The sequence below is a fragment of the Hippocampus comes genome, unplaced genomic scaffold, assembly GCF_001891065.2.
Source record: "Hippocampus comes isolate QL1 unplaced genomic scaffold, H_comes_QL1_v1.1 scaffold76, whole genome shotgun sequence".
NCBI lineage: Eukaryota > Metazoa > Chordata > Actinopteri > Syngnathiformes > Syngnathidae > Hippocampus > Hippocampus comes.
The window spans coordinates 2,292,126-2,317,114 of record NW_017805277.1 but is presented as its reverse complement, the minus strand read 5'-3'; the positions used below and the strand labels follow the sequence as shown (position 1 = coordinate 2,317,114).

At 40.3% G+C, this 24,989-nt stretch overlaps 1 protein-coding gene across 11 annotated transcripts; it reads right to left on the bottom strand.

The window, feature by feature from the left end:
* Positions 1 to 469: 469 nt before the first annotated feature.
* micu1 (mitochondrial calcium uptake 1) lies at positions 470 to 22,819 on the bottom strand. 11 transcript variants are annotated; one of them, XM_019870366.1, is made up of 14 exons: positions 22,643 to 22,819; positions 19,157 to 19,321; positions 17,631 to 17,817; positions 16,251 to 16,413; positions 14,066 to 14,109; positions 12,717 to 12,728; positions 7,368 to 7,373; positions 6,526 to 6,640; positions 5,363 to 5,445; positions 4,602 to 4,802; positions 3,735 to 3,872; positions 2,433 to 2,541; positions 1,098 to 1,187; positions 470 to 1,026 (listed from the first exon to the last, which is right to left on the bottom strand). In XM_019870366.1, exons 1-14 carry the CDS (start codon positions 22,816 to 22,818, stop codon positions 866 to 868), a joined length of 1,650 nt encoding a protein of 549 aa, XP_019725925.1. In that variant the 5' UTR covers position 22,819; the 3' UTR covers positions 470 to 865. The 11 variants fall into 11 exon arrangements, with proteins under 11 accessions (XP_019725925.1, XP_019725923.1, XP_019725933.1 ...); XM_019870364.1 differs by lacking the exon at positions 14,066 to 14,109 and adding an exon at positions 14,685 to 14,728 and having other exon boundaries at positions 22,643 to 22,818; XM_019870374.1 differs by lacking the exons at positions 14,066 to 14,109; positions 22,643 to 22,819 and adding exons at positions 14,685 to 14,728; positions 22,453 to 22,532.
* Between the last annotated feature and the right edge of the window lie 2,170 nt (positions 22,820 to 24,989).

Sequence of the window (24,989 nt, the reverse complement as noted above, 5' to 3'; positions counted from 1 at the left end):
AATGCAGAATGTATACTTTAGAATGCCCTATTATGCCAAGTTACCCGTATAAGACTGATGCCATATTAAATTCCCCAATAAAAATCTACAGATTTTTCTCTCTATTGACTATAGAACTTAATACTAAGTAGGGGTTTGGTTTTTTGAATGGATTAATTGCAAGCAGACAATGTACATCAACTGCATATTATGTGAGCTTGCTGACACTGGACAATAAGATTATTATTTTTGGCTAATGTTATTTTTAGTCCATGGTGAACCTTCAAAACCCGATTCAAGTGAACATAATTGCTGACTGAAAAGTGAAAATCAGATTACCAACTCAATTTTATGAATAGAGCACTGTAAATAAGATAACGAGAACTTTTTTCCAGCCTTAAAGGTTGATCTTACTCAGTGCTAGTATTAAGTGCAATAAAACTCAGTAACAGTAATTGGGAAAAAAAACAGTCCCACTTAAATGCAAGCATCCAAGTTATCAATACAAATCTTTAATTTGCATAACCAAGTGTTTCAGTGAGCAATATATTATTTGAAAGAAGGCATACATTTTAGAATGAATGGGAAAAACATTCAAATGGTAAAAAGAGCTTGGGACTGACTACTGAGACGCTAACAGACTTTTGTACATCGGCTAAATACGTTTTTAACAAAGGTTCACATGCCATCGAATGCTGCACTGAAGATAGCCACAACATATTTTTGTATATTTCACAATTGTACAAATGGGTGGTGCAACCTTTACAGGCGCACACTGCATACTTGATGACACCCCCTCAAGGTTGCAGTCCTTGAAACTGTTGACAAGAAAAATGTCTCTAATGGCATTGTTCCTCCCACTCGCGCGTCACCTTTGGTCTCCCAATTATGTCTTTGGCATGGCAAAGTCCCAGGCGGTGTCCTGAGCACACTTCCACATGGCGCGCACCAACCGAGTGAAGCCCATGTCTTTCGGTTTTTCCAGCCCACGCATAAGCCGCTGCTTCATAATGGCGATGAACTCCTTATTACTGAGCTCGCCGTTCCCTGAAGAAGAAGCGGGGGGCTTGAGAGGGAGAAGAAATATAACAAGACGACCGCTAACAAGAGTTACTTACCATCGCAGTCGAACAAGGCGAAGACCACATCGCACACGTGATCCGACAACTCCACCTTGGCTACAGTGCGGGCCACCTGTTTCATGGTAACTGGGAGAGGGAGAACCACAGACCAGGAAACTCATTAGTGGAGAAGCATAGCAGCGTGTGGTGGACACGTAATTGGCAAGAGACTGCAAGTCTTTGCCTTTGGATCAGTCGCTGTGGAGTGTCACTCGCAGTGAGCACAGTCCAATAGAAATGGAAATGAGGAAGAAAGGCTGACAGCATCAGCGGGTAGAACTGAGAACCGCTCTGACTGAGAGGATGACGGAGGGAGGGGGGGATATGAAAACAGAAACCAAGGAGGCAGGAGGGGGCGGGGGGAGCCCCAGGCAGAAAATGTTGAAAATCTTTTTAATCTCAGCAATATTGATGAGTACACCTCAAAAGACCATAAAATGGAAGCACGGGAATGATGGCATATGAAAGAGGGAGGATAGGAAGAAAAGGTTGTCCATCAAATTAATAAAAATGATTCTTTTTAAAGTCCACCTGCAAGAGAGACTGTTAGGAATCACTGCCTAGCCACTACAACAAAGTGCTCCATATAGCGAGCTCCCTATTTGTAGTCCTGTTCCAAAGTGTGGTCAATATAGATGATTCCCTATGATAGTACACTCAATATACCCCATAATGCATCTTGAAAAGTAGTGCATAACCAATGCTGACAAAAAAAAAGCAATATCGCATGATGCATTGCGTCAATAAAAGAAAAATATTTGTTTCTTTATCATAAGTACAGCAACACATCACAACACAGATGGCTTTGTTTGTATTCATTATTCTTGATCCCCTGAAGGGAAATGCAGATGTTGCAGCAGTTTCAAATCCATATCCATAAAATAACAAAAATGACCGCTGACCAACTAACGGTGCCAAAATGCATACGATAAAAAAAATCCACACCTTGCTTGGGAGGCAAAGTAACGCTGTGTGTCCATGTGAGTGCCACATGTGAGGCCACAATACAATTACCGGCATAATCGAATGAACGCCAATACAGTTTACAAGCTGTATAAAACATAATGCTTCGGCAACGATAGAAATACTCAGCTATTAATTTAACATTGTTTAATATTGGTTGCAACAGTGCACTGCATCACACTGATAATTGTGACGCAGTATCATAACTTTCCAAATTGTCAGTCAAAACTGAGCATTGTTTTCACCAAAGCAGATTTTAGAAACAACTCTTATTGAGTGAGATTACATAGTGCTGGAGGATTTATGGCTTTACAAGATGAAGGAAATGAAAGTTATTTGGAGCCAAGGTCAGAGGGAAAGTGGCATTACCTTTATCGATGGACGCTCCGGCCATGTGGTAGAAACTCAGCGCAGTGTCCACATCATTGACATTCTTCAGGAAGGTGAAGAAATTCTCCACCTCCTCAAATGTGATGCCCTGCACCGAGCAGGAAAAACAAGGCCGGAATGAATAAAAAATAATTGAAAACCTAGACAACATGTAACCCAGTCATGACCGGGTCACGGCAAAACGCAAAGGTCATCCAAATATTGCCGAAACGCTGCGAGCACGATTGCGGTTCAGCAGTGTGACACAAATGGGCAGAGGCATTGGGCATGCATGGATGAACGCTGTGCTGTGGAGTGTCAGCAGAACAGGCCCACATGCATAATCCAACATGACTGCCACACCGCTGAACTGCCCATTTGTAAATTAAAACAAAGCTTTTTTCAAACATTTTTTTGGCTGCTCATTTGCAAAGAAAAATAAAGCTTTTTTTTAAAAAACAATTTTCTTCCTCTCTTTTTTTTAATAGACATAAGTTAGGTCAAGCTTATTTACCAATCGCACTGGCATTACCCAGGTCAGTTTATCTGGAGCACAAAAGCTGAAAGTTATTCGCGTCATGTATGCTATCTTGAAAGAGGACGTGATGGGACATATTTTATTGCGACACCAGCGGGGGTGTCAAATCCTTAAGCACAGCCCTCCATACCCTGACTTACAGGGCTCATTACTGTGAAGTGCAACCAGCATGAAACCACATTACTGTACATGGAACAAGCTGGGAATGGGGAGTTGAGTGTGCACGTTCAAAACTTGCCTTCAACGCTGAGAATATTTTAGATCTTGTCCCTCTTCTCTCAGCAAAGTCAATGCAGGCACTTTAAACTTCAAAATCCGAGTCGGTGTGAGAATGGCTCACAGAAGTCAAGTTAAATGCCCCTTATACTAGAACCCTCAAGTCAGTCTGACAATTCAGTGTGGAATAGAATAAAGACATGGGAAAAAATTGGGGGTCGGGGCGAGGCCAGGAGGCAAAAGATGTCAACTAGCACTTGCACCTGAGTACCGATGTTCTGCGTGTGCTCATATGACAGAGATGAAGTGGATGACAAAAACGAGGAACGAGAGGGAATACTGGCCAGGTGGATAACCTTGATGTGTATGAGCTCCCCAAAATGATCTCCTGTGCATACTCAAAAATCTCCCTCAGGCCCACACGCTTCCACACATGCTTACACGTAGGGCAATTAGTGAAAACCCCAGCAAGGACCAATCGTTTAAGAGTTCAATGCATACACACACCCACCCACCCAACCCACACACACACACACACACCATTCTACCTGTGCATCCTTAAACATCTTCTTCAATCCCTTCTGCATCTGCTTGAGTTTACGGGACTGAACGCCGCTGTAAGCCAGCAGCATACCGCCAAACTGTCTCTCGGAGATTCGGCCGTCCACTGGATCATTGCGCTCAAACTGGAAGGGGGAAGCGCGATAGAGACTGATAAGAACTGATTGTGGTTGCACGAGAACAAACAAATTAATAGGCTGGCGCAGAATGATGGGGAAACAGTAAATTCTGGTGTCAGACATCAAGTTGACTCGGGCACGGGTATGGAACGGTTTTTAAATGTCACTGTGGGTTTTTCTCAGCGTTCCAGCGAAGCTTGTCTACGCGGGAGTGGACCATGGCTCTGTCAGGTCAATCCTGGCGATTTATATCTGTGGCAGCTTGACAGGCACACAGCAGACTTCCTTCTTCGCCTCTGAATATGCCGACCTCTCAAAATGCTAATTCGTACCACGAGGGGCAGCTTGTTACTATGCAAATGATGAGCCAGACAGGAGCACTAGAGGGGCTGATCATTCATACCCCAATGAAGCATCTACCAAGGCTCTCTGACGGGAAGAAATGAACTTGAGATACCTTATTAGAAATTAGATTACCCAAGCTAAACGCCCTTATCTTCCGTGTTTGCACCAAATGCAAGGCGGTGTGCTTAAGATGCAGCGGATGCTTTACAGGAGATGGTTCAGTTGATCATTTCGACACAACTCATGCTAATTGACAGAATCAGCAGATGCTCGACAACATCATGCAGTGGCTGTGACTATGAAAGGTGAAGTCTGTCTTCGGCTGTATGGCCAACAATCTTTCTCCCTGAACCCATTAAATGGCCCCACGGTGTCATCAAGTTCTAGTACCTCCAGCTTCAGCACATCATGCTGCAGCTTCCTCTGAAACTCCAGGAAGCTGCCGATGGTGAGCTTTCCCTTCAGGTCTTCTCCAAAGAAATAGGTGGTGAGTGCCGAGCTGCAGCCCGCTGTCTTGAGAGTGTTGCCTGTGGTGGAGCGATCGCGGTGTCTCATGCCCATGCTCGTTTGAGAGCGAATAATGCTCTGGACCTAAATGGATATAGTGAATGAATAATGACAAATCCCACACAAATAAATATGTATACAGAAATGTTATGTAAATAAAACAATGTGTAGGTACTTTTACAAGGTTGGGTCGTCATGATATTATGAAGATGTAAAACTTTTTTTTAATGACATGTTATATAATAAAACATTTTGCCATGTGTATGCAGAGTCAGAAGCTGTAAAGTCAAAAGATCCGATACATATTGCTACAGTTTTGGATTAGGTTTCCATTAATAAGGAAAATGCAAATGACCATATTCAGATTTGACATTGCTGTCAAATGCATCAGACCAGGTTGCCACTTTCAAATCTATTTGAATATCAGGGGCCTATAACATTTTGTTCACTTGAACGTAGAATAATTTCTGATGGAAACTTTCTTTCCTTCTAGCTATTAACAGCTTAAATGACCTCATTACTTTTACCGGAGACAAATGTGTCAGTAAGCATGCGAGGAGAGCTGTGCTCTCAGAGTTCTCTTGTCTTTTGTGCGCTAGCGTGTGACAAGCTTTTTCAATTCATTTTGCTGCTCCCAGGCAAACCTGCTCAAACTCCTCCAGGTCTACTTCTCCATCACCGTTGAGATCAAACATCTTAAAAGCGATCTCGAAGTTCCTCTGGGGGGCTGGAGACCACAAGCAAGCACACACAAAAGGAAATGCATTCTGCAATCAATAAAGAACTATGGAGATGACACATCACACTTGAATGAGCCAGAAGATGGCTAAATAGTTCAATACTGACTCACATCAGCTAGATAAGTTGTATACTTCTCCCTACTCCTTTGAACATATAACTGTGATGATGTTTGTATTACTTACTTTTATTTTTCCTTTTATAATTTTAGTTTGGATTTTGACAATCTGTTATTGTATGTTTTATATATGTTCAATAAACAATAAACATCACATTACACATCAACTGCTGCATCTCCCACATTCAGACGACCAGTTTATCAGATGGACGACTGTCTCTTGAGCCAACTATCACCGATGTACGATAATTTAAACATTAAATTAATACTGCCAACTGCACGTGTTGGTCCTGCATTACAGCATATGAACAATAGGAGTATATATTTTACATTGTATCTTCTGTTATCACAGACACACATCATTAGCTAAAACAGCGATGCCTAGAGATACTCATTACATTTTGTTTTTGTGACCTCACCCATAACTCAAACCACTTGTATCTCAAAGCACCCTTTCCCATTGAAAAGAATGAACGTGCCATTAATCCATTCCGGAGCCCTAAAATAATTGTAATGTGCTTTTTCATAAGGAAAATACACTATAATATTGTACTTGGTTGAAAAAAGTATTTTATAATGAAGTAGAATGTAATGATTTAATGCTTCACTTTAATTAACTGTGCTGCTCCTTCTGGTGCGCCCACCTTGGGCAATATAATTCAGTTCTAGAGACACAAGACACAAAAGCAGAGTCACTAGGCTCACTGACTCACTAGAGTGAAATAATATTGTTTGTTTTCATAGATGATAAAGAATACATCCCTGTTAGTATTGTTATATTGTCTGTCTATATGGGTTGCTCCACCGTTTGTTATACCATCACCACCACGGTCAAGCCTAATTGTTAGGCTGTCACTGGCTTTTTCCATTATGTGTTTGAATTAAGCTACCGGGGGCCTCTCTATGCAGGGTTTGAGTAATGTTGGGTGAGAAGAACAAATCTGCACTTACTGGACAGCACAGTGGTGAGGAAGATGTAATCGGAGAAGGAGATGAGGCCACATTCCCCCAGAGTGTAAAATATGCTGTCTTCATCTGCAAACTTCTCCCTCTCTTGGGCAATCTTCTGCTCATATCACCCCAGGCAAACAAAGGAAAACATTAAAAGAGTGGACTTTATTCAGAATAGGCCTTATTAGCTTTCAGTGGTGTTTCTTTGAGTTTTACACCCGTAGCAGGCTATCCTCAAAGACGCCCCCCAAAAAATGTAAATAATTGAGAAAATAAATACAAGAGAACCAGTGTGCATTGGACTGAATAGGTTACGAGGAACGAGTGCAATATCAGTCATGCAAGAGCTGCATACACATGAGGCTATACAGGCAGGTGAGTTTGCTTGGTGATGACAAATAGTTAGTGGGTGTCCAAACATTATATACCAGAGGCTGTACTCACAGTGTGATATTGACACAACAAGAGAGGAAACATCACAAGACCGCAGCACAAACATACGCACTATTGATAAAACATCTGGAACACAAACCAAAAGGTATTATTACATACAAGGGGATTTAGGTTTCGCACACACATTTATACAGGGGTACGCACACACGCACGCACACGCACGAGGTAACTTATGTTTTTTTTTCTTTTTCCGTTAGCATGTGTATAATTACAGCCTTGCATGAGAGTGTGAACTAATCACATGCACACTGCACACTCGGTCAAGAAACGGCTAAATAGACGGTTTCCCATTAGTGGACCGTTCCACCAAATAAGAGTGGACATAGATGGCGCATGCCTTTGGAAGGGGGGGGGGTCAGGAGTTGCACACTAAGCCCGGGTGGAGTTACCTCCGTCTGTAAGAGGTCCATTTCAGAGGAAGAGGAAGGATGAGAAAGAACTGTTAGAGAACAGGCATGGCCTCTGCTGTCTAAAGCAGGGTCTTGAACGATAAAGACACACACGCACACACACACACGTATATTGATACTGGGCTTATTACACATAGACAAATGCACACACACCTCAACAAAGAAAACATTTGGCCTAAAAATAAAATGAAAACCATGGTAATTAATTACCCCCAAAATACAATCCAATTATCCATTTGGTAAAGGCCAGTGGAGCTTGAGAAGAGCAAATCGTATCGCGCTACAGCAATATGACATTGTCCAATATACAGTGGAACCTCAACGACAGAATTTGATCTTTGAGATTCCACTGTCGAGTATGACATTTCAAAATTCTATCAATTTGACAAAGATGTGCGAATAGAAACATTTTGAGGCATCCCCTTTGGCTAGGATAACAAAACCAGCGCCATCCCTCACATTACTGACTCCCTCCTCATAATTTCTACCAGAAGTGGGCACGTCAATGAAATATCTATCTGAACCGCTTCATCACCAGAAGGTATTCAGGTAAAAAAAAAAAAAAAAAATTCTATACACATTTAGAGAGAGAGGGGGGGGATAGAGAGAGAGAGAGAGAGAGAGAGAGAGAGAGAAAGAAAGAGACGAAATGACAGACTCTGAATGTATGTGTAATTGTAGAGTTAGCTCAAATGACTGATCCCAACTGACTGTCACGCTCATTACTAGTACTCACGTTAATTAACAAATAGCGCATTCATTTGACAGCGCGTGCCTACTAATTGGTGTCAACGTCACAGCTGTCAGAGTAAATCCGAGCTTGCTTCCTGATTGAATCTTTGCTAAACCAGCTCGTGTTCATATCAAGCCGTATGCGTCAAGCTAACCTTATGGCTGCAGGAAAATTAGGAGAGCAACTGACTAGTCAAGGCACAAATACACTTGTGACAAAGCTGCTGACGATGCTGTCAAATGAATCACTGTTCTATATCACCATGCAATTCACAGGAGGAGGTTGAGAGTTTGGTCAAGGCCAATCTCTTGTTTCCTAGCAGCAAGAGCGCCGCGCCAGACACATTGTAACTTCAAAAATCAAACAAATGGCATTAACCAAAAAAATGATTACTCAATATGTGTGTTCAAAAGTGCTTCAAAATTTGATCACATAAGCTTACAAAATATGCTCATGGCAGTGAAAGGATTGAGGAATATTTTTGCCATTTGAGTTGTCTTTTTTTAATGTATATTCTATAGAGTAGTTTCACATCTGAAACTCCCATTTGCATTGGTTGACTATATTGAAAAATTCTAAAATAATGAAGATGACAAACTGTATAACAGTATTATTATAGCGCAACGTCCATAGTGGAATGCCCCAAAAGTGATAGAATCTCAACAGTCACTATTTGTGAGACTTCGATGTACCCCCCCCCCCCACACACACACACACATACTTTGACTGTTTTCTCTATGATGGCAATGCAAAAGGGTGCTAGCAATGTCAAAAAATTAAGTGTAATGTTAAAAAAAAAAAAAACTGAAAATTGCACTTACTTTACAGGGAAGCATCTGGTTGCTTGTACAGGTTAACTAGTTTCACTAGAACTCAAAGTAAACAATCTGTAGACGTAAGCGTATTGCCGACTGACTATATTGTGCCGAAAACGTATTCATCTTCGAGAAGTGGTTTGACTTTGTTTTATTTAGGTTAAACAGCGGATCAGCTTTTCTTTGAACTTGCTTGACAGTTATACATGTTTGCATGTAACATTTGCCTAAACAGTCAAATATTTGATGATGGTGACAGTTTGAGTCTCGAACAAATCAACTCCGTTTATTTCAATGGGATTTTTTTTTTTTTTAAAGAGAACAAGTTGAAAGTCAACCAGTGTCAGAGAGTGAATTATGTTTGACTATGGAGGTTCCACTGCATTATAAAAGCTTTGGGGGAGAATAAAAAGTACTATATTTTTCACATTATAAATCGCTTTTTTTGTCATAGTTTGGCTGATCCTATGACTTATATTCAAATGCGACCTGTATCTACTATATTAAAATTAGAACTCGTACTGGCACCCAAAATCCCCTTTCCCGAACCATGTTGACTTTCTGTGCATTTCCGCCACTTTCTCCCACTGGTAGTAATGCACCACACGTATACGCCAACCACCCAAATTAAGTAGAAGAAGAAACAGAAGCAGAGGAGATGAAGTCGAAGATGAAGAACTTTAGTCTTGGTAACTATTGCGTGAGCTAACTCTGCTGCCGCCATTCTGCCACAACAAGGATCTACAAAAAGTGCAATAACTGACCAGGATTCTAACTTTAGCCACCATGCGATTCAGGATTCTAGTTAAGGTATATGCTAAAGCTTATACTAAAAAGAAAAACTTTTTTCTAGCTCGAAGTGGGCGTTTCGTCCAACTCGAACTTGATTGCTGCTGTCAACATAAGGTGCGTTTGGAAATTCACTCTGACCCAGAGGACTACTAAGGCTGTGACTGTGGACATCCAGTGGATCAAGCAGTTCAGATGGAAACAATTCAAGCATGAGCTGCTTTGTTTATAACTTTGGCTGGGTTCCGAAATTAATGGGAAGGGAGAGCGCTCTGCCTCTTGGAACACACACAGTATTTTAAAAATATGTAATTTTTTATTCCCTTTAGGACTTCTATACTGGCATTTATTTTTAATCCGGAGTATTTTTGTGACGACCTCCATCCAAGTACTCAAGAAAGCAATAGCATTACATGATTACTCAGCTAACACAAGGCCTCAAACACTAACATTAGGAATGTCTCTCTGACCTTCATTCTTATCCCAGACAAATGTTTGTAGGGCAATGAATGATAAGGGGGGAAAAAATGACCACAGACCGCATGAGAGTGGATGCCTGGGTATAGAGAACATATCAACTGTCTGTGTCTGGTCCTCAGAGAACTGAAAGAACAGGTGTGCAGTTAATAGCTCATGATTATTCTGGGAACACAACTGAAGGGGGATTCTGATGCGGAAAGCTCAAACAACATATATTGGTTGCTGAGAAATGGCAGCTGCCTCACAAGAGGAAGGCAAGCCCTCAGATGCCCATGTGACTCAAAACATCTTGTAGATCAGGACAGCATCTGTTTTTATGTGCTATTCATCAACAGACAGGGGTCACAGGGAGTTGGAAACAGTGAAAAGGTGGCGGAACATAGCCATTTAAATTAAGTCCAAACAGAGGCCAGCTGAAGCTTCCTGTGAAATCAGAAGGAGTCAACAAGATAACAGCTTGGATAATAAGAAATTAAATGACGCACACACGCACTCACATACAATCCCAGTAGCAGGTGTCTACTGACAGACGATGTGGCTTTTCATTCAGAAGGCCACAGCGTATAGGGAACAGTTTGAACCAATTTTAAAACACAATTCCTGCCTTCAGTGACTTTAAAACCATGCTCTTCAGGCACCATGCAGGAGTGACATCGGAACAATCCAAAAGATGAATTGGTGAAGGCTACCAAGCACATTGACACAGCCTCCGTGCTAGTTAACAGAGCCATTTACTGCACCCCAAAGCCCCTGTGCTGCCACCATGCGCAGAAGGAGGGCGCCACCACCAGCTACTTTCTGAGGAAGACGCTGGTAAAAGGGCATGCTGAGGAAATGGGCATGGGTGCCAAACCAAAGCATGTAGAAAGCTTGAGCTCATAACTCGTTGAAGAGAAATAAAAGGAGATGAAGTAGAAAATTATTTAGAACGAACAAGAGAGGGAGATTGAGTGCAGGGGAACAGCAGTGTTACAATTTCTAAATGGGCGACAAATTGAAAACATTTTCAGTTGATTATATCATCTATCTTAAAAGTAGTCGCCATGGTTTCTTTTGAGGGTCACATTTGAGTTGCGCCTCCGTTCTGCGGCAGAAGTCTTCAGTAATTCTAAGAGAAATAAAGTGGAAAGTTTAAGCTTGAATAATTTAGTAAGGTTGGTATAGCAGACAGCTGCAAGCACCAGGTTTATACAAAGAGCACTGGGGAGATCTTTAATATAATGGCCAACACAAAGACTTTCGGGTAGTATAATGCAGAAACATGAGACACGAACGACAGCGGCAATGGCTTGTGTGTCACCATCAGTGACTGACACCTCCCAATCAATTATTAAAAGAGGCTTTCACGTGATTGACCTGCTCCAGGCCAAACAGAGCTTATTCTGATCATTTACCATACCTACATTTGGCAATATGAAGCTTAATCTCACATGATCTAGTGATTTCCAAAGGCACTTGGACGAAAACACGATTCTGTTCTGAACAACAATCGTGCAGCCAATTGCTTAAATGAACATAGATGCACAATTTGGTCATGGATAGATTGTCGTAATAACATAAATGGACAGAAGAGTTCTATTTAGTTGGTTCCCATGCTACTCTGTTGATAGGTCACCTCCTATTGACAAAAGTTGTAGTCCAGAAAACTATCCATGAAATCATATGAACAGGTCAGCAATATACCATAATTGCGACAACAATCTAACAATATCAACAGTTGTCAACTTTATTTAGCTGCACACGTTTGACCATCAATGGGCATATTATAAACCTATAATATATAATGACAGTATTCAGTGATACTGCAATTTGACACACAATAACATTATGAATTTCTGCCATGTCCAGACATACTGTTACTCTTGAAATTGCAACATTCCTATTTCCATGGCAACCAATGCAAAGATTTAGAAATTTTCTTTGAATTTAAAACTGAAGGGTTTGTATATTATGTCCAGATTTGAATCGCATAGCTTCATTTTTTTCATTTAACAAAGAAATAGTAACGATCCCTCACAAATGCTATTTTGACATTCAACCATTTTTGGTCATGATGAATAGTAATCAGGTCATAAACGTTCGTTCCCCTAAAAAATTTTTCTGGAACCCATCATCTGATTTTTGACATTTCCAATCGAATTTTGACAGGCTGTCATTTTTGGGAAATTGCTACTTGCACTGTTTTTAATCACCTCTCTGCTATGCTCAAAAGGGAAATGAGTACGTTACTTTTCTAGACTGAATATACACAGTCCTGTCCTGTACAGAAATAAGATTTGTGGATTCACCCTTCCTGAAGTTGCGATAGGGAAATATTGAATGTAAATCATGAGGTGAGCTGTTCCCCTGCACAAACACTGAATATATAGCAGGAAAGAGTGAATAATAAAAAGAGTATAAACAAAAGGGAGAGGCACATGTGGACTAAAAGAACCAAGAGTATCAAGTATTGACTACAATGTGCAGCATTTCATTCAGGTGCACACATGCCGCTGAGCACACACCCCATACCTGCCAGAAGTCCTGAAGAGGGGGAGGGGCGGAAGCAGGGTTGGGGCAAGGGCGGTAGAAGAAGCAAGGAATAGGGGGTAGGGAGGTTTTGAGCGGAGCATGGGGGGAGGCAGATGGAATTATTGGGGAAAAGGGGGGGGGGGTCAAGACAGACAAGGTGGAAATTTTGGTTTTGAGGAAGATAGTTAATCACAAGGAGGGGAGGAGAGAAAATGGAGGGATTACTTGTTATGAGAAGGAGACAAAAGCATGACTGAATCAACAAGAGTTAAAAAAAAAAAAAAGTCAACAGCGGGTTACAGTGTTAAATTGTGGTGGCAAAAATCACACCCACATCAACACGCTGGGTGGAGAAAACTCAATGATGGACACAATGACAAACCATGTTCAGCAAAGAAATGAAATCCTGTTAATACTTTTAGAAAGCCCTCTTAGAGCAGCAAAATAAAACACACGGTGACTCAGATTACAAATGAGTTGTTTAGTCACAGTCACACTGGGTGTGTTGTGTTTGCCTTCAATGTAGACTGAACCTGCAAATAAGCCATAACCAGAGAGGGACGTACTGACGTACACATCACATCCAGACTAGAACTTCTTCCACTTAAGGTTGGCAAAAATAGTGCCTAAGTTGCAAATCTTGTACTTGTTTTAATTGTGTTTTATATCAAATGGCACCTGAGACAGAGCAACTAGTTTTAGCGCAATGTTTTACTTGTCAGCCAATGACGAAAGCCTTTATCAGGGTAGCCCAGCTGAAAATTTCCCTTCACCCTCAAGCGACAACGCTTCAGGACACACACAAGGCAATAGCCGTTTCATCTACGCTTAATGTGGCCATGGGCAAAAAATAAATTTAAAAAAATTTAACAAAATGGGCAGGCAGACTCAGCTGGGATCCCTTTGGCCATACTGGAGGGAGATTCTCTGAGACAACAAAAGCGAAATGGAGTATCAGACAAACCCACGTGGACAGAAATTTGGCAAGTAAATAAAGGCAACAAATGGCCTGCAAAAGGGACAAACGCGGCTAAACAATGAGAATAATGTATATGCTGAGTGTTGCACAAACTACAGACCTTTCTTTTCAGTGAAGATTCGCTGAAACTCTTTCGGGCATTTATAAGAGGAACATTTGACAAGGTTGACTGGAAAATACATTGAAAGAATAAAAGCAACATGGACTTGAATGTTGTTGAATTTTTAATTTGAATGTTTCGGTGACAGGTATTGACAGCCTTACTGAGTACTCACTACCTTGAAATAAGGTCAGTATCGGCCCAGTACCGATACCTGATATCAGTATTCGTCTATTCCTATTCTTTATCACAAAGACATCCAAATCTTACCTTTCCATCATAGCGTTTCACCACAAATTGATCAAGCCCAAGATCTGAAAAAGTAAACAAATACAGAGTCACATGAGAGGAGACACCCTAGTTAAAAAAAAAAAAAAAAAAAAATCGATGCATTCCAGCATGAGATACAGCAAATGGCAATAATATTATTCATGCTCTGCAGTTCACTGACATGTGAAAGTGAATAATAAGGTTCATCAAAAAGTCATTTCCACTTTGCAATTTTTTTTTAAAGAATCATCGGCCATAAATAATATAGTTCTTGACTCCAAGGATTGTAAGATGCAAGTAAAATACCAATAAAGGGAAATATATTTTTTTAAATATTGATATAATGTTAATCAAGCCACGTTTTCCACCAGGTTTAACTCTTTCGGGCATTTATAAGAGGAACATTTGACAAGGTTGACTGGAAAATACATTGAAAGAATAAAAGCAACATGGACTTGAATGTTGTTGAATTTTTAATTTGAATGTTTCGGTGACAGGTATTGACAGCCTTACTGAGTACTCACTACCTTGAAATAAGGTCAGTATCGGCCCAGTACCGATACCTGATATCAGTATTCGTCTATTCCTATTCTTTATCACAAAGACATCCAAATCTTACCTTTCCATCATAGCGTTTCACCACAAATTGATCAAGCCCAAGATCTGAAAAAGTAAACAAATACAGAGTCACATGAGAGGAGACACCCTAGTTAAAAAAAAAAAAAAAAAAAATCGATGCATTCCAGCATGAGATACAGCAAATGGCAATAATATTATTCATGCTCTGCAGTTCACTGACATGTGAAAGTGAATAATAAGGTTCATCAAAAAGTCATTTCCACTTTGCAATTTTTTTTTAAAGAATCATCGGCCATAAATAATATAGTTCTTGACTCCAAGGATTGTAAGATGCAAGTAAAATACCAATAAAGGGAAATATATTTTTTTAAATATTGATATAATGTTAATCAAGCCACGTTTTCCACCAGGTTTATGTACCCTGTATACCTTTTTTTTTTTTTTTTTTTTTTTTTTTTTTTTTATGACAGTGAATGGTTCAACCACCCCATACAGCCTGGGTCACTTTCATATGTGGTTCTAAATCTGATAGGTATCCAATTTTTTACAATGTGACCTCAATCTGAACAGCCAACCTATATGTCATCAAAAGCCCAACATGCAGTTCGCGCGGGGAGGGGAGGGGAAGAGAAGGTGTTTGGGAGGAATACTGACAATCGTGTGTTAATCTGCAGTCGTATTGAGTAACTGTGTTGATTTTATATTTTACTTTATTGTAATCCCACTTGAAACATGAAGCCCAAGTGCATATTTGTGGTGATAGTAGCTATGAAGCCATGCAGACGGTTGGTTCATTTATGCTTGGCGATGATGTCACGTTATCTTTAATAGACGTCTGCATGAAATAAGGAGATCGAAAAGCCAACCCTCAGTTCCACAAAATAGTTCTACATCCTCCCACATTCATTCCTCTGTAGATATGTGATGATAAAAATATGAGCCCCTACACGCTGCATCATATTAACTTTCTTAAACCCTGTGTAGAGAGTGAGGTCGTCTCGTCTACTGCGCATGCGGGTCACGTTGAGGACATGTTTAGTTCATCCATCAGAAAGACTGAGGTCACAATTCTTATGGAATTTCAACGATTACACACAAAAATAAATAAATAAATAAATAATTCACATTTCAAATGTGAGCCTGAACGAAACCATGCTCAGTTACCACCATATTCTCTGGTTTTTATTGGGTTGGTATGGTGTAATATTTACTGTACGTGTATGATTTATCTATTATTTTTTTATTTACTATTTTTTTTTTGAGGAGCAGGGCAGGATGAACTCAGCTGCTTACCAGAAGAATTGTGTCCATAAAACCTATTGGATGCATGTGCTGACATGACATTTGCATCGCATGTTTTACTTAACGGCGTAAATGACAAGCATTTTACACTTGCTTTTTCAATAACTCCGCACTCAGACACTTTTATAGCCTTTTTCTGGAAAGCAGGACAAAAAATGGCACACCTCCCTGACTATCTACAGAGCCAAACCCAGGGATAGGAGAAATGAGCGGGCACAACAGAATAATGAGGCGTAAAAGGTCATAAAAAGGGCTAATTTCTGTGATAACATTCAGCTGGGTGGATGGCTGAAAAGTGACTCACTCTCTGGCTGCTTCTCATTTGGTGTGATGGAGCGTATGAAGTCCTGGGGCGTCATGTAGACCTCAGCATCTCCATGTTCACCGATAATCTTCAAGGTGGCAAAGTAGCGAAAAATCTTGTCTGGGGTCGAGTAGGCCCGTATTCTATTTTCATACTCCATCACCTGCCAAACACAGCAAATGGTTCTCATTCAACAGATCAAACACTGTGATGAAGTAAGTCACTTTTTTATTTTTTTTATTCAGTAACCAGGTTTGAAAAAAAATATCTCAATAAGAACCTCTGCATAATAAAACTCAGCAAACATGCTGCAAAAATACACACAAATAAATAAATCTCAACTATATGAGCAGTCGGTGAAAAACAACAGTTTAGTGTGTCGCGGTCACTAGCTCGGTTAATGTTCGTTTTAAAATAGCCACCCCGTTCCTGCAAAATGCTTCAAATTAGAGCAGCAAATTTGAGACTGCAGCAACTGTTCAGGGACACAGGCAGTTTATTTATTCTATGTGACACTGAATGACTATCTCAGGTTGCAACACTCTCTGATTTTAATAAGTGACATTTACTAATATAGAGTTGAAAAAAAAAGTGTTTTCATGATTCAGTGTTGGTTCACACTACTTATTAGTCATTACATTGGGAAGCAGGAAAGAAGGTTTCCACTTGTTAAAATGAGATGTTCTGTGGAGGACTGATTCTTTTTGCTTCACATGCCATTATGTAGCATGGGAGGTCAAATCCAAGTCAATTCGGTTATTTACATGAGGATTTGCACCCTTGAAAATGGGAAACCAAAAGGGAATGCATAAAAATGCTGTGAAAATCCAACACATACAATGAACTGATCTTTCATGGTTAGGTAAATGTTTTATTTGACAACATGAGCAAGGCGTCGACATCATTTGACATAATTGCAGCTGTTGTGAATATGCTATTTAAATAAAGATGTATTGTATTGTATTTTACGAATCGCTTTGGGACAAGACCATTTCTGCAACAACTTTTTTGCAATCTGCTGGTAAATGGTGCAGTGAATCCAAAGCTTTTGGATCCTCGACCATTTCAGCAGAATATAAAACGTTTTGCATAATTTAACCATTGTACCAATAAATCCCCATTCCATTCAGTAATGTGTCCAACAATCAACAAGCTGGAAACAGAAGACGACCACTTGATCATCTTCTGTGTTGTCCCTCGCTCCCTAATTAACAGCCCTGTTGTTTATGACAAAAGAAATGCAAGCTGGATTACCTCTGTAAAATATTCTGTCAAAACAACCTGATATAGCATATTGAATATTGATTGCTGCAGAACCATTCTTTAAGGGTATCAAACGGGAGAGTGGCTGATTGGTGGGATTGGCCGGTGATTGATTACCTTGCGGTCACGGAAGCCAGAGCGTTGCTTCTTTTTTTTCCCTTCGCCACTTTCATTCTTGGCCTCGTCATCACTACTGCTCGCCTCCACTGATTTCTCTGACTCGGAGTCTGAAGCCCTCACAAAATCACCTTCTCCATTTTGTGGCTGGGAATTTCGGACTGATGGCCCTGCATCAGCATACGCTCTAGTTTTCGACAACAAAAAGATTGGAATCAGATTAGAACCTGCGGGAAATGAATGTGTCATCGGGTGGTTAAATACAATATCTATGTGCATTTTACAAATAAAGTTGCATTTGTCAGGTATATGATGGATTATGTAGATGAGGATGCATTGGTGTTGAATACAGATGTGATCTAAAAGTGCTATATTGTGTCTTTGAAACGCTAAGCTGTTTAACACAGGCAACTCCCAGACCACCAACATTTAATTTTTTTTTTGTTGTTGTAAATCACGATTGACAAATTGGAATAATAATGGTGAAGTGAGACAGTCGATGGTGGGCTGAATAATAAGTTGGTTTAATGAGATACAAACAGAACAGTGGCTCGGCTGTCAAACATTTCATGGCTTCATCCATCATGCTGGCTCTTGCAACAGTTATTGTATCACCACTGGGATCTCGAGTTAGCAAATGAATCCCCTCTTGACCACTTTGTCTTGAACACCAGCCTTCATAGCGATGGGGAACAATCAAAACACTGACACCTTCTACATGGGACTAATCAGGGGCACAACATGCCACATGAGGTGGCCATAAGTATTATGAACATGGCCAGTAACTCGCCATTTCAATGATTACAACTCTAGCTGTGTCACATGACGTTTGGGAGTCATTTAAATGAGAGAATGCAGAGTGAGGAGAAAACAAAAATGAGCAGCCCACTGCGGTGTCGTGCTATTCACCTATGAACGCTACCTTATTAGGGTGCACCATTTGTAATCATGTGTTCACATTATTGTATGCATTCATCTGTTTGTTAATTTGCTCAAAAAGTAAAATTGTCCCTTTTTATTGAAATACGTACAAAAACACAAATATTCCATTTGAAATGCTATTGCTTATTGCTAAACTTAATATGTGGGACAAAGACAAATGAGTTATCTTGAAATAATAGTGACAAAATCAGTTTGATCAGGGACCCTCACATTTAATAACAGAGACTGAAGTACTGGTAGAACATCATGTGTTGCTAAGCAACAGAGGGGAATCCCGCGCTGTAAATTTTGTTCATAAGCAAGGTCACGGTGGCAGTTATCGACCATGGTTCATTGTGTTCACTAATTTGTGAGAAAAATCTGGTAGTTATGATGAAGTTTACGTTAAGGTGTTCGTTGTAAGCAAAATCGGCAAATGGAAAATAAACGACGTGAAATTGGGACTTTGACATGTCAATGTTATACAGGTGAAAACGTAAACGGGGTACATTTAAATTACAGTCGAACCTCTTCGTTTGTTTGTTTTTTTTTTAATAGTGTGATAGTCTTGACGTTAACATAATTCGATATGAACTCAGTCATACCTTTTCCAGAGCAGTCCAGTACTAGCAGAGACACAAGTTACCCCAACCAGAGCTGCCAACATCACCCTCCTTCGTCCAGACCCTCTCACTGCACCACTGTGGTAGCGCCGGGACAAGTGTGACACGCCAACCCACACAGCGGACAGTGCCCGCAAGCGGAACATTCTGCATAGAAGAAGAGTGTGAAGGTGAAACACTTGTATTGAAGCAAAATTTCATTCCAACTCGGGATATATAATCCTAAAAAGTAATTAATTACATTTGCAGAAAAATGAATGCATGAATTAAGAAAGTAAAAATAATCAACACTCACACCAACATGCACATTTTAGTCCAACAAAAGTGTTGAACCCTTGAGGCGTAACGTTACTGTTGATAGGTGAATTTTGAAATGGGCTGAATTAATCACCATCAGAGGATGCTTTGACAATTGAAAATTTGAAGATCCCTTGTGTAGACCTTTCCATGTATGAAGCATAGTAGAGTACTGAAATGAAGCATCATGCCAAATGTCAATATCCTGCTGGCAATGACTGTCATACTGAAGATGTGATTTATAATGGGCTCTGATAAAAAATGCAGAAACACCATTTGGATGGAACTGAACGTCACAAAAATTGTACATTAGAGCCGAACCATCTAAATAAAAGTTGCTGACCTCAAAGGATTTCACACTGCATGAGCATAAAATGGTTGCAGCTTCGGTGCCCAGCTAGAGAACATTTTTTTTCATCCCTGTACTGAAAAATGCCAACCATGACACAAATTGGCAGACAGGTCAGGCATGAATAATAAAGTAGAGTTTGAGGCAAAAAAAAAGAACCATTTTCCTTGACGTGATCGTTCGACTGAGCAACCAACTTTGCAACTTTGACAAGGGTTTACTGAACTGGAAAGTAATTAATTTCGTAAAGCCATACAAGTTGTGAAATGCCTTGTCAGGATATGTTTTTGTTTTTTGTTTTTTTTAAACACCTGAGACAAAAATAATTCTCAAGACACTGCCAAAACAACACCATATTAGCAGCCAGTCACACCTTGTTTCGGGTAGGCCCAGTGAAGCACGAACAGGTTTCGGGCTTGTCTTCTAGCACTGCTAAATACAGCAGTTTGATTTTCAAAAAATAATTTCCAACACGTTTCATGGAATCAAGGTACAGGGCCCATGGCAACAAATGTCCTGCATTTTCAACACATGCAGTAGGCCAAATAACAAAAATACCTTTTTGGAGGGATGTGAACATCAATGTAGCTTGTCATGATACATTTAATACTCTAAAGGCTAATAATAATAATTATCATCCATTTTCCTTTTGGTGTTCCGATGATGGTTTTCACATAATAAAGAGGAACATCCAACGTTGAACATATTCTGTATGGTCAAGCGGTAATATGTTTGGGGAACTTAACCTGTCCAATGTGAAAACAATACAAACTTTGACACAAACCGTAGGACCTCAGTAGTTAACTGAGAATAGCAGTTGACTCTACTCGCTGGACTTCGGTGTGCCTTCAATGCCTCAATCTTCACTCACTGGCGCCTTTAGCAGCAGAAGGAGAAGCAGATGCTCACTCACCCCCGTGGCTACCAATGGTCAACTCCTGATTCAACGTTGTATCATTTCCAGCTGGCACAGGACTGAAATAGTCTTGTCTTCCAGATACTCAAATGTAACAATTTCACTCCTTCATTCATTGCTGCCAAAAAAACTTTGGACGGCTGCACTGCCACAAAACTTCCTGTCTGTCACAAGTTTTAATGTTCAAAGGACAGCAAAAAGCGTGGAAATTCCACATGGTGTTTTTAAAAGTAAAAAGAATATTAAAAAGATTTATTTGGCACAGTTTTCCTGCTGAATGTCACTCCTGACACAACACTCAGTGAGAAATAAAACTTCATCATCTGCATGAAAGGAAGCAGAATCTAGCAACACAACCACCAGACATCTCACCTGGCAATACAGTATTCAACGTCCATGTTGCCTTTCACAATGAGGATAAGCGGGACAGAGAGCAGATGGTTCTTCTGACTTCAGAATAACGTGACCATCAATTCAAGGTATCAAGGTGTTTATTGGTCATAAAACTCATGCAAAATTAGTTACTGAGGGCCCCATAGCAGCCAGCAATAAAGAATAAAATATTGCAATTAGCAAAATTAAAAATAATTAGAAGACAAAAAAGTACTTCGAAAGAAACACAAGCAGTCACATAAAGTCGTAAATCGTGACATAAGTTGTCACAAAAAGCCTGATAAATCAAACCTCTTCCAAAAATGACAGTAAGAAGTTGAGTTATCCACAACAACAATATTTCTGAATTGGTGGGTGAGTGATACAAAAGAAAAATAATTTAAAGGTCACTTCAGGTTAGCCTTTTATTTGGAACATATGCTTGATGTTCAAGGCAGTTATTAAGACAAGAGAATTTAAAAATGTGGATCTGGATAAAAATGGACAGAAACACCAGTGTGTGGTATTAAAGGTATACTCCACACAAGAAAGCAGTATCCCGGATTTAAATCCTCAATCTCAGATGGGTGAGGCAGACAGTCGTGCTAATTTTAATTCTTCAACGGAAATTTGACTTTACACTTTATTTTTGTTGCACACCACAAATACAATGCAGTTGTCATGATTCTTGGGCAGCATTGTGGTCTAGTGGTGAGCACGTGTTCCTCATAGTTCTGCGGTTCAGAATACAAATGTAGGTTCCGGCCCTCCTGTGTGGAGTTTTCTCTCTCTGCTTGTATGTACAGTATTTTCACGAGGTACGCCTACTTGCACGCACATTGCATGCTTGGGGATTAAGGGACATTTTTTTATTTATTTTTTTATTTCACAAGTCCCCACCAAAGCAATGGTCTGTTATTGTTTAAAACTCCAAACTGCAGTATCTTGCAGTTATGACCAGTTATTTTATTTTAAGATTTATATCAAGACAAGTAAGAATCACAGTATTCAGAAAAATGCCATGACAAAAGAATGCAAGTGGACACAATGTTTGACCGCATCATGACAGAGTTAAACTTATGAGCATCATACACACAAAACACTTGTTGCCATGATGGAAATGGAACCCAGCTCGGTCCACCTGCTACTTGGGCATTGTCGAGTGCCAATATGCATTGCGAAACCTCATTTGAGCGTGAGAACTACGCCTTTATTCTCTCATAATATGAACGGAGGTAGAGCTCGGACAGCTAACGCTGGCTAGCTACAGTACGGTGGCGTTATAAATCGAGGTGTCGTTTCACTCTCCCCGTTCGCGAGACAGGAAGACAGGAGGGTACTTACGTGAATGGCAACACAAACACCACTCGGGCAGGAATAAAAAATACCCTCGACGTTTCAGATCTCGTCTTAAAACTGGAAGACAGGAGGGTACTTACGTGAATGGCAACACAAACACCACTCGGGCAGGAATAAAAAATACCCTCGACGTTTCAGATCTCGTCTTAAAACTGGAAGACAGGAGGGTACTTACGTGAATGGCAACACAAACACCACTCGGGCAGGAATAAAAAATACCCTCGACGTTTCAGATCTCGTCTTAAAACTGGAACGTCTGCAGAGAAAACAGATGAGCTGCAGAGGAGCGAGCACACTTCCGTATTCCCATCGAGCGCTGAGAGACGGGGCGGGGCTTCGTCCACGTCTCATAAATCAACAGACGGGATGGAATCTCATCCAGTCATCCATCCAATCTAAATTATCCGTCCATCCATCTATTTTCCGATCCTCTTTATCCTCTTAAGGGCCGCGGGGCATGCTGGAGCCTATCGCAGGTGTCTTCGGGCAGTAGGCGGGGGACACCCTGAACCGTTGCCGCCAATCGCAGGGCACACAGAGAGAAACAACCATCCGAGCTCACACTCACACTTAGGGACAATAATTTAGAGAGTTCAATCAGCCACGCATGTTTTTGGAATGTGGGAGGACACAAAATCTAACAAAATCCAACTTGAACAGAAACGATGACAAAAACGTTTTTGGTTACAATTTCTTAAAGAAACACAGTGCTCCAAATTAATTTTCCAGCATTCGATTTATCAGTGTGTATGAAGAATAAAAGCACTCAAGATCTTAATTAACCAAAATCAATATCAATCAAAAATAGGCAAAACTATTCTATTCCAGCTGACTTCGGGTAAGAGGCTGGGCACACCCTGGACTGGTTGCCAGCCAAGTGCCGAGCAGGAAGTATGTACAAGATGAGAGAGGAATTTGGTTTCCATTCAAATAGCCTGGAATGGTTAACTCAATTTTTATAAAGACAAACAAAGTCACATTAACATGTTTAAATGCATCTAAAACAGGGGTGTCAAACTCATTTTTGTCACGGGCCACTTTGAAGTTATGTCTTCCCTTGGAGGGCCATTATAATAGTGAAACTAAATAACTGCTTAATCATTTCATTGAACTGTATTATTACTTGTACACAACAAATTGATGGATTACTAGTTTTGAAATCGGCCAACTATAATAGTTTGTTCGATTGTTCAAGTAAGTGTAAAAAGGTTAACAAAATTATTGCAAAATCTCAGTGTTATTTATTAGACATGACAATTCAACATTTCGGTACAGATTTCAGCAAGGATCATTGAAGTTGACACATATGATTTGCTTTCGCGGAGCACATAAAATGATGTGGCGGGCTGGATTTGGCCCCGGGCCTTGAGTTTCACACATGTGATCTGAGAGGTCTGGTCAACAGTTTTGTTGTTGCTATTCTTGTGATTTAAAAGTACAGTAGTTTAACACCCTTTTTATCTTGAAAGCTGCAGCCTTCATCTTTTTGGGTGTGTTTGCTTTGGGCAGCAGTAGCTTATCTGTAAGGACTTGGGCTTTCGAACCAAAGTGCTATGTTCCAGTCCTGTTCTAGACAGGGGGGAAAAGGCTCCTACCAGTAGTTTTTTGAAAGAGATGTCAGTCTGCTTCCCAGCTACCAGTGAAGTACTCTTTAGTAAGGCACCACCAACACCTTAACCAGCTTAGCTCATGAGGCACAGTACTGTCTGCACGCTCCTTGCTCTCTGACATCTGTCCTTGTATAAATGCCTGTGTGTGGACTGTTTATCTGAGTGGTGTGCAACAGGAAATATACTGTACAGCAGAGCGTAAAGCTGAATATCTCCTTGAAAGATTGTAATCCATATTTTAAATTGAATAAAAATTAGTAACAACCATGTGTGGCTACGACATGTCTTATCTGGGCTGCCTTTTTGTAGAAATACTACAATGAAACTTGATCCATGCACTTTCTCTGTGCACTGATGAGAGATGGTTTATCTATAAAGACACATGCTGAAAAGCGGGTTCCAGTTTCAATGGATACGTTGCCATGTGGTGAGCATGAGTCTGTGTGTGCACAAGCAGACAAAAAGCAAACACTGCTTTTATGTAGTTTGCCTTGCACATTAAAAATAGCATGTATGAAATTTGTGACGTGCAGTGGGGCCATGAGTACAGTGTTGGTAGTTCATTCAAGTCTGAAATTACGATTGAACATTCATTGTCTTTCATTCAATTCCTTTTATACTTCAGTCAGCATATACATAATGCACAATGTGTAGGTAATCTACCTCTACTTTGTGGAAATTCGCCTGTTCAATATAAACACACATATATTTCTAATAATTACAGTATTGGATAATCTTCATTCGAAGTTGGGGCACATAGACTTAGTATTGCAGGGGCTCTCTTCCCCCTGATGCCCTCAACCCCTAGAAACGCCACTGGTAGCCTAATGATGCATTGCACTGAATCAAGTTTAAAAAGGAGAGGCAAGAGTTGAGAGCCAGTGACAAAATAATACAGTAGCTAGTACAAAA

What these genes read in the sequence shown, in the direction of transcription:
- micu1 (XM_019870367.1), bottom strand. Translation starts at nt 22,818, where the DNA reads ATGAGACGTGGACGAAGCCCCGCCCCGTCTCTCAGCGCTCGATGGGAA. An exon ending in CCTCACCACTGTGCTGTCCA is followed by an intron (nt 5,446 to 6,525) that starts GTAAGTGCAGAT and finishes TGTGGTCTCCAG; the next exon opens with CCCCCCAGAGGAACTTCGAG. An exon ending in ACCTGGAGGAGTTTGAGCAG is followed by an intron (nt 4,803 to 5,362) that starts GTTTGCCTGGGA and finishes ATATCCATTTAG; the next exon opens with GTCCAGAGCATTATTCGCTC.